General features: G+C 41.3%; 1 protein-coding gene across 1 annotated transcript; it reads left to right on the top strand.

Moving 5' to 3' along the window:
• Positions 1-922: 922 nt before the first annotated feature.
• nrbp1 (nuclear receptor binding protein 1) lies at positions 923-9789 on the top strand. Its single transcript, XM_018694989.2, has 18 exons — positions 923-1535; positions 1807-2065; positions 2160-2282; positions 3431-3532; positions 3625-3714; positions 3876-3916; positions 4124-4218; positions 5008-5091; positions 5186-5244; positions 5569-5667; positions 5764-5896; positions 6349-6439; positions 6636-6686; positions 6884-7019; positions 7188-7241; positions 7350-7413; positions 7906-7961; positions 8064-9789. Exons 2-18 carry the CDS (start codon positions 1835-1837, stop codon positions 8157-8159), a joined length of 1605 nt encoding a protein of 534 aa, XP_018550505.1. The 5' UTR covers positions 923-1535; positions 1807-1834; the 3' UTR covers positions 8160-9789.
• Positions 9790-9865: the final 76 nt, after the last annotated feature.

The raw sequence follows: 9865 nt of genomic DNA, 5'->3' as shown, positions 1-9865 counted from the left end.
AAAACCGACCACTCATCATAATTCAGTATTCAGTTGGCCCAGCCTTATGTCAATCTGTGCCTATATCAAATAAGAAAAGGAGGCTGCTGAGCGGTGGGTTGCCAGGTTGCATTCTTATGCAGGTTTTCTTACTGCAATTTTGATCAGTGAATGGTATGATGTAGATGGTGTTGTTAGACGTTGTAAATTACTCTCGTTTGTGTGTTGATGTATATTGTTGATAACCATATTGGAGCTCATTTCTACCAGTAAATTTCTACCAGTAAAAGAGAAAGAAAAAGGACAGAAAGTGAGGAATTATGAATTGAAATGATATTCACATTAAGTACAAATTCTGAAATACTCTGTCCAAATTTTGTTTTCCAAATCAAAATAATGAGACAATAATTCAAATGTATGCCTCTATGACTCAAAGAAATGAAACAGTATGTCTCTATCTCATTCTTTTGACTTGACTACCATAAAATGGGTGTGCATGACACAGCAGCAGTGATGTTCATCAAATATATGCAATTGTTTGCCACACTGAATAAAGAGTGTACTTTCTTAGATTATTTGCTGCACAGGGATGCGTGCTTGCATCATGCAATTATGGCCGTATTAACATGTTAATGGAAAAACATTTGTTGTATTGTGTGTCCTTACTGGTGGTGCCATGTGTATGTATTCTTGATGCATACAAGTTGCCATCAGGCACAGTGCACACGATAGTAGGTATACATAGTAGGATCCAGAGATCCTACTATGTATACTATGGATCCAGAGATCAACCAATACTACAGGACAAACAGTGGTATGCTCATAGTATATCTATATTCGCCAGAAAACCAAAAGTAACAAGATCCTTCTGTGCTTTGAACGCTGTAGAAGGGGGATGGGATAAACCATATCTGGCAACCCAGGCTCGGCTCTGGCTAGAGCAGTGTGCATCTGTAAGTTGTCGCCATCATATCTGGCTAAATGTTAAGCTAGCTCCCCAAGTCAGTCAGCCGTTGTGTCCGCGGATATAAAGTTATTGACTTCATTAACCGCTCTTTGTTTCTTCTGTCGAGTCTCTGTGAGCTGGAGTGATGTTATTAATCAGTAAACGTGTTTAGGATGTCGCTGTTTTGTGTAGTTTATTCACATTAGCGGAGCTGGAGTCTTGAGAAACAGCAGCAGCAGCAGCAAGGGGCGGTGGGCTGCTAAAACTGTCGCTACCTTACAGAGATCAAGCTAGTTCGTTAGCTAACAGTCGAGCAGGTTAAAAAAACAACAACAGGAGATCATTTGAAGTGGATAAAACCACTGTTGTTCGTGGGCGTTGTGAGTTAAATGGTCACCGGTGGTTTCCGCTGTTGTCCCCTGTCTGTAAGTTAGTAACGTGCCGTTGTAGCCAAGGAGCTAGCAGCGTCACAGAGCTAGCTGCGACTCCGCGGAGAAACCGAGAAGATTTACAGCCAAGCTGAGCTAAACAACCAGCTGAGGATCGGTCTGGACACGGTGGGAGGCTGTTAAACTGGAGCTGGCATCGTCACATTTCCTGTTTTTCACACGTACGTCCATCCATATGTGCTGCTTTTACTCATATTTGTGATAGGGTTTGCACTGGCCTTTCATGCAGAGTGCTAAATCTGCTAACTTCTTGTGCAGTTACTCTTTTTCCTGCACCTGTGTTAGCCAGCTACAGATACCAAGGGCTTAAAAGTTGTAAAACTCGTAGTGAAATGTGTCCTAATTGCCTGGTTTTGTATTTATGAACAATTAACAAGTCAGTGTGTGGTCTGTGATGCTCATGTTGTGTTTGGGTATTTGTGACTCATGCAGCAGGCTGCTGGGCCTGACAAAAGAGAGGATGTCTGAGGGAGAGAACAAGCAGGCCCCGGACAATGTCCAGGAGGTGAAGCCGGAGTCGATGGCAGCTGCACCCACGGGTCAAGGAGTGTCCTCGGTGTCTCCCCCCGTATCCATGGTGACCCAGTCTCCGGCCACGGCCGCCACAGAGGATGAGGAAGAGGAGAGCGAAGATGAGTCAGAGATTTTGGAGGAAAGCCCATGTGGACGCTGGCAGAAACGCAGAGAAGAGGTGAGGGTGGGAGGGGGTTATATCTAAGGATGAGTCAGGTTTACCATTGTTGTATGGATCACAACTGATGCGTTGTTTTGTTTTCTTCCTCAAGGTGAATCAGCGTAACGTGCCTGGGATCGATAATGCTTACTTGGCCATGGACACGGAGGAAGGAGTTGAGGTGGTGTGGAATGAGGTCATGTTCTCCGAGAGGAAGAATTTCAAACTACAAGAGGTGGGTGCAGAGTTAGGCCAATGCAGAGAGCTGTGTTTGAAGCATCTGTACACTGACGCATTGTTCAACATGTCAAATAAAGATCATTATGAGGATGATGTCAAGAGGAGAGCATGTATAGCTGTCAGGAATTAAATACCTTGTCATGGTATCTGGCATTGTGTTTTATGTGTGTGTGACAGGCTGCATTCTTTGCTGTGATCTTACAATGTTGAAGCCTATTGGTTTTCATTTCCTCTTTGGCTTTGAGCTCCTTTGACCAGTGGTCAGACTTTGTTGCTGACAGCAGCATAGCAAAGTACACATACTGTATGCATGTAGATGCAAAGACATTTCTCAGAAATATGAAGGGGAGGCTGTAAGCTCTTGCTTGTACTAACTTTTTTTGGCAGTTTAGGCATTTAATCTCATGGTTTTTCTTCAATCAGAAGTCGTGTCTATTTTTTTCACCGTCATCTTGGTTGCAGAAATTGCATCAATTAAACATCATGTCCGTTTCCTACTTAGAAGATAAAAACATTAGAAGTGGGCTGTATATAGTAGCCTTGTGGTTAAGATACATACCACATAGCCTCAATGTCCTCAGATTGACCTTTATTGCATGTTGTACCTTTCTCTCCCCTCATGTTTCACATGTCGGTAAACTGACAATATCAAATTAAAAATAAATGCCTTGTCCTTGTGTCCTTGTAACTCTCAATTTTATTAGTTTGAGCTGCTCACTGATCATTTACCCAAAGACTCTGTCTGAGTCTGAAGCAGGCAACTTCTCAGTGTAAATCTACATGTGACTGGAAGAAAGTCAGGAGTTCTCAGTCACTTGACCTTGTTTGACGCATATTTTCTTATTGATTTAAATGGCTGATGTCTGCATGGAGTAAAGAGCATGACCCATTTACACCTGTGGAATTTACACTTGAACCTTGCACATGACACACACACACACACGACAGTCTGCCAATGTACTGGCTAAGACAAGGCCAGGTCAATAAAAATGAATAGGTTGTAAAAATCAATGAGCTCACTTGTGATAACTTGTTTAACTCTGAACTCAGATAAGACAAATTTGGCAACTTCAAAGAAAGATGCAGACACAGAACCAGACATTATGTATTAATAGTTTTAATAATATATTTTTTCTTCTGCAGGAGAAGGTCAAAGCAGTGTTTGATAATTTGATCCAGCTGGAGCACTTGAACATCGTGAAATTCCATAAATACTGGGCGGATGTAAAAGAGAACAGAGCCAGAGTAAGTTATCTCAAAAATCCTCCTTTTCTTCTAACCACGTAGTATTAAATCTTTGTGCTTATCTTTTTCCATTCCTTTTTATTTGCCTGCAGGTCATTTTCATCACTGAATACATGTCCTCAGGAAGTCTCAAACAGTTCTTGAAAAAGACAAAGAAAAACCACAAGACGATGAATGAAAAGGTGTGAAAGCTCTGCTGTAACTCACTTCACGGATGTTTAAATGCAGTTCCTTGAAAATGATGCTGACAAATTAGAAACAGCTGATTAAAAATACAGTTCAGCCTGCTTCTCTTTTTAACCTGCTTCACATGAACCTTTGGTAACTTCTGTCTTTCTGTCAGGCCTGGAAGCGCTGGTGCACACAAATACTGTCTGCTCTCAGGTTAGTCTGACACAAGGCTTTGTTTTGTAAACTACTTTTGGTATGAGGCTTCATTTTTTTACTGTAATTGCAGATAATCACCTATGAATCAGAGCCACATCCTGTTTGAATAATGTAAATGTGGTTATGAAAACCACCCGCTGCTGCAGTCAGTGGTTGGGTAGCATTTTTTTAAAACTGTATTTACCCTCCGTCTCTTGTCGCCAGCTACCTGCACTCCTGTGAACCTCCCATCATCCATGGCAACCTGACCTGCGACACCATCTTCATTCAGCACAATGGCCTCATCAAGATCGGCTCAGGTAGGCCTCAGAGATCACTTAAAGAAACAGAGTTTCCAGAGAATCTAAACACGACAATGTGATGACAGTGTGGGAAAAGAAGAGGTGAATTTTGCTCCCATGATTTAAGGGGTTGGAAATTACAGCTCCACTCACAATCAAATATCACATGATTCAGAACAACGCCCATTATCCCCACCCAATGTAGTATGAAAAAAAAACACTGCATTATCTGAAAGACAGGACTGTTGCCCGTGCGGTGACACATTGTGCAGTGTTCAGACAAAGGATGATATCATCAGCAGCTAACAATAAATAAGTAATGTCATTTCCCTTAACCCCTTTTGATAATATATCTCCCCCTAGTGACAGACTTTAAGCACTTACAGATTAGTTTGTTCTTGTATAGCATCTCTAGATTGTATGTTTTTGTTGTTGTTTTTTAAGTCCATTACAAAAAAAGCTAAAACACATATATGCTGTGCAGGTGTCAGTCCTCTCTCTAGGATTTTATGTGTCTTAGTAGCTGGGTCGGAAATAATGGATGTTTTTTTTATCGTGTGATTCCCTGATTGTAGTTGGAGCTTTTTTGTTCACATGGATGTTTTACAAAGACCTTGTTGGTCAAAGCATTGCATTAATAAAGATAAATGTGGCTGCTCTTAGATTTAAGTGCCTGGACAACCTCCCTGTTCCCTTTGAATTGTGTTTTTGTCCTGCACCTGTTCACTATTATCCACTTTCTTTGCTTTGAAGCCAGTGCTGTATGGCCTTCATTAGTCAAGTCAAGTGTTTTTTTCACTCTTTCAGTTGCTCCAGACACCATTAACAACCATGTGAAAACCTGTCGGGAAGAGCAGAAGAGCCTTCACTTCTTTGCTCCAGAATATGGAGGTAAGATCCTGCCAGTGTTGTCATTTGTCTCAGATGCAGCGGTGTTGTGCGGTGGTTGTTTCTGTGATACTGATCGGCTGTTGTCTGCTTTCAGCTGTTGCCAATGTTACCACAGCCGTGGATATCTATTCCTTTGGAATGTGCGCCTTAGAGGTGAGAGGAAATATCTTGTTCTGCTCTGAGTGCTCAAGTCACATACTGATGAGCACAAAACACAATAATGCTTGATTGGTAATGCAGTGATGGTGTATGTATCACTGCATTCTGTCACTCTGCCTAGCTGTAGACAGGCTCAGTTTTTCTAGCTTGTTTCCAGCAGTCACTGAAATAGATATCAGGATGTCAGATATCTGTGTTTTGTAATAGAGGAAATGGAAGAATGTGTTATGTAACATGGCTGCTGCTGATTTAGGTTTTGTGTTTGTATTTATGCATCACTTCCAATCCACACCTTTCTTTGTCCGATCACTCCTTCAGATGGCTGTGTTGGAAATCCAGAGTAATGGAGATTCGTCTTATGTGTCCCAAGAAGCCATAAACAGTGCCATTCAGTCCTTAGAGGACCCATTGCAGCGGGTGAGCAGAGGAGAGCAAAGTACTTCAACCTTGTATAGCTGTTTGGGAGAGAGATTGACTGTCTAATTATTTTTTTTTTCCCTCACATTCTTTCAGGAATTTATCCAGAAGTGTCTGGAGGTAGATCCCAGTAAACGACCCACAGCTAAGGAGCTGTTGTTTCACCAGGCCTTGTTTGAGGTGCCCTTACTTAAGCTGCTGGCTGCACACTGCATCGTCAGCCACCAGCGTGAGTAAAAATACACACACACACACACACACCATTTTTTATCAGTATGAATCAGTTTAAAGATACAGATACTGCTGGTTGTTCAAACCCAAGTTACAAAAGCATTTTTTTGTGCAGTGATAAACCTGACTGCTTCAGATCTCAGTGAACAACACAGTTAAAACTGGAACTTCATCAGTTAGCCTCAGATGATGTTTTCCTGTAACAGTCAAATTGACCATCCTTTATATTTTTTATCCTGTATAAGACATGAAGCCCCAAAACCCATCTCACACAGTCACAGAAATAATCTGCAGGATGAAGTGTGTCTGGAAAATGGAAGTATAACTATCATGGCTGAATTTTGTTGTCATCCTGAAGAGTTTGTATGGTATTGGGCGGCCGTGGCTCAGGAGTGGTTGATACGACTAGAAATCCATTTACTGTTTTACCATTTGTCTTTTTATCTGTAGATATGATTCCAGAAAATGCATTAGAGGAAATGACAAAGAACATGGACCCTAACTTGGTGATCGTTGAGGCCAAGGAGGGAGTTCAGATGAAGTGAGTATCATATTGGAGCGATTCGTTGATGAAAAAAAAATTAAAGGAAAGGAAATCTTTTATAGAGTTCATGTGCTCCTCTGTCTTCACTTTATCATGCTAAAATTAATATTTACATATATTTTGTATGACAAAATGTTATTATAGTTAATGCAAGTTAGAATAATATCACACTCTTGTTTTTCTTTTGCTTCAGACTCTCTCAGTTTCCTGCCCTTGAGCTGGACAAGTTTCTGGAAGATGTAAGGTAAGAAAACAATCATGGGGACATACTTGGAAACCAATTTGCTGTTGGTTGTGATTTAAAGTTTCTGGTTTGAATACTCGAACCTGCTGTCAAAATTCTGTGCGGAAAGTAAAATGTGCAAAGCCACTGGAGGAAAAGAGAGACCTGCAAAATTCCCCATGTTGAAACTGTGCTGCTCTTTCTCTGTGGCTTATCAGGAATGGGATCTATCCTCTGACCGCCTTTGGGATGCCATGTCCACAACAACCTCAGCAGGAGGCGGTGAAGTCACCCATAGTGCCCCCCTCAGTCAAAACCCCAACTCCTGAACCGGCAGAGCTTGAGACCAGGAAGGTAAGAACAGTAGACAATAAAAGTGAGCAGAAAAATAGAGATTAGAAGTAAAAAGTAGTCATTTTGTGGGAGCACAGTGTACCAGTGGATCAGATTCCTGCCCTCCCTATTCACATTGTTTATGCTCATGTTGCCAAATACTAAGCTGGTATGTCTGGTACTTCCCAGGTTCTTCAGATGCAGTGTAATATTGAGCCTGTTGATGAAGGCGCCAAGCACCATGTAAGTCACAATTCTGCCTGTCTGATGAATGATGAAGTGATCTCTCTGCTTTAAGTAGTGTATCTGGTGCTTTATGTTTTTAAATGACTAACTTTATTCTCTCTTTAGCTGACCTTGTTGTTGAAACTCGAGGATAAATTGAACAGGCACTTGAGCTGTGATTTGTTACCAAGTGAGTATCCGTTTCTACAACATCAATAGTCACACATGCATGTCACAAATTTTGCTGTTTTTAATAATCAGTGTCGTTTTTGTTTGAAAACTTGCATAGTCGATGAACTGCTTTGTCAAGACCATGCAGTGTTTCAGTGAAACCTCCTCAGTGAACCTGTAACCAGACACTGTTTTGTTTATGTTTAGTGTTTCTCACTTGTGTGTACATGTATCCTTGAGGCCTCAGAGCAGGATGGCTGCATTTGTTTTTTTCAAAATTTTCAAATTTTGTTTTTCATTGTTCAACATCAATTTGAAGTTTTCCTTTTTGGTGAATTGCTGCTTTCATTACCAACCACCTACATTGCATCTCCCCTGTGGGCTGCATTCATGTGCATCCTGGTAGATTGTAGGCACAATGCAGGGAACAGTTTGAGTGATAGACTAGGTATGTTAACACCTCGTTACCCACCTTGTAAGTATTGTGACTGTTGTATTTTTTTTTTTCCAGATGAGAATGTGCAGGAACTGGCTGTGGAGCTTGTTCAGCTGGGATTCATCAGTGAGGTAAGTTGAGTTCGTCACCATGACTCCCCCAACGACGGCATCTCAGCTTCTGGGTTTAACAGGCAGAGACCATTTTTTGACCCCACTGTGTCTCCATTTCAGGGCGATCAGCCACGACTTGCATCCGTTCTTGAAGAGGCCTTCTCCAAGTTCTACAGCCGGAACGGCTCTCTCAATCCGGTGACGGTCTCCTCGTAGCGGAGGACTCGCCAGGCCTTTCCTCAGCCCTCCTCCTCCTCTACGACAGGACTAGCTTTTTGCTTCACCTCTGAGTTGCAGGAAAGCTTTGCGAAGACAGAGGAGGAAGCCTTGGTCTGATTGCAGATCCTGCAGCCTGTCCTTGTATCTTCTGGTGGGAAAAGCTGCCACTAAGTGGTTGTTGGCTTTCTATCTTTTTTTTTTTTTTCCTCCCACCCAATACAGCCATCTGCTTCTCTTTTAAAAGAGGAAATCCTAGTTGCAATTTAAAGGAAAATACAAATGTTTTCACTTTTTGCTTATTTCTCAGTTCTAAGTAGAGACAGAATGGAAGAGGTAAGCAACATAAAACTGAATAACAGCAGTATTTTCCTTAAGTCAGTATTAAAAGTGTATTTTAAACATTTTTACGTAAAATTGTTTAATAGTTGTCTGTATGAAAAAACCTTTGTCCTGGCATACTGAAGTGTATGTATTATGGTGTTGTAAGGTTAAGTCTGGTTGTCTGGTCCTTTTAAAACTCTCTCTTGAGCAGTGAGTGAGGCATCTTCCTACCTTGTATCGGATTTTTTGAAGACTCGTGAACGCATCGAGCTCGTAATGCAGCGGATGCAACGTCAATTTTGCTTCAAAATTCTGTAATTATTTCAACGTAGTCATGAAACATGCAGCTGCAACACAATCTGAGGAGCTACCGATAGAATATTGCAAATCAAACTATTTATTTGTGTATCTTTTCTTGAGTGTAAACTGTACTTCACTTCCAGCACTAAGGCCGGTGGTTGTTTGAATGTATGCTTCTACTTGCTCTCCCTCTTTAAACTGTGCTGTTATTTTCTATGAAAAGGGGTGTCCACTGTGGTCCAACTATTGCTAGCCTCTGTTTTCAAGTAGCCCATTGCAGCACTTAATCGATTAGGGTTTGGTCAATATGTTGTCTTTAGGTGGTACTTTACACTAGAGAAGTTGGGTTAGATCTGTGTGAAGATGCTTTGGTGTGAGCGCATGTATGCTTCTCGATGTCTGAATGGAAACCGATGCATGCAACATGCTTGCTTCTGGAGTTATAAAATCTCATTTTTTAATCGATAATGGTGATAGATTCAAGTAATTTATCAGGCAGGGAGAGTTTTGTCAGCTTAGGTCAGTCAACATTTAGATTTCATCTCTGAAGCATTAGTTTCCTTCATGGCTGAGGTATTCTGCGTAACACCATAGCTAAAAACAAATAAAAAAAAAAGTGTTCTTGCCACTTAGAAATTCAGTTATTGGCTCAGACCTATCTTATCTGTTAATTGTTTGAGGTTCTCTCTGCTTTGCACTACTGTACACTTTTCTGTCCTGTTGGAAATGTCCTGTGGCCTCCGGCTTCTTCACACCAACAGGAGGGAGTTAGATGATTTGGAAATGGCGTCATTAAAACTTTAGTCAGTAACTGAGTCTCACCTACTCTATGCTGTGACTCCCTTCTGTTAGGGTCTGTAGATATTGCGAGATACAAGCGTGGGACTGCCTGGCATGCTTGTAACCATCTTGTACACTGTATGCTGGACACTGTGCTGTTTCTGTTACGCATTTACCCCCTTTTTTTCACCTCCTGAAATAAAAAAATAAATAAATTACACAATCAGCACTTAGTCATTGTTTGGTGTCATCTTGTGTTTAGCACAAGTTTATGACCGCGCTCATGCGTCTGTATGTGGATA

The sequence above is a fragment of the Lates calcarifer genome, linkage group LG7_1 (genome assembly GCF_001640805.2).
Source record: "Lates calcarifer isolate ASB-BC8 linkage group LG7_1, TLL_Latcal_v3, whole genome shotgun sequence".
Classification (NCBI taxonomy): Eukaryota; Metazoa; Chordata; class Actinopteri; family Centropomidae; genus Lates; species Lates calcarifer.
This window is presented reverse-complemented; position numbering and strand designations above follow the sequence as displayed.

What these genes read in the sequence shown, in the direction of transcription:
- nrbp1 (XM_018694989.2), top strand. Translation starts at nt 1,835, where the DNA reads ATGTCTGAGGGAGAGAACAAGCAGGCCCCGGACAATGTCCAGGAGGTG. An exon ending in ACAAGACGATGAATGAAAAG is followed by an intron (nt 3,715 to 3,875) that starts GTGTGAAAGCTC and finishes TCTTTCTGTCAG; the next exon opens with GCCTGGAAGCGCTGGTGCAC. An exon ending in CTGCATCGTCAGCCACCAGC is followed by an intron (nt 5,897 to 6,348) that starts GTGAGTAAAAAT and finishes TTTTATCTGTAG; the next exon opens with ATATGATTCCAGAAAATGCA.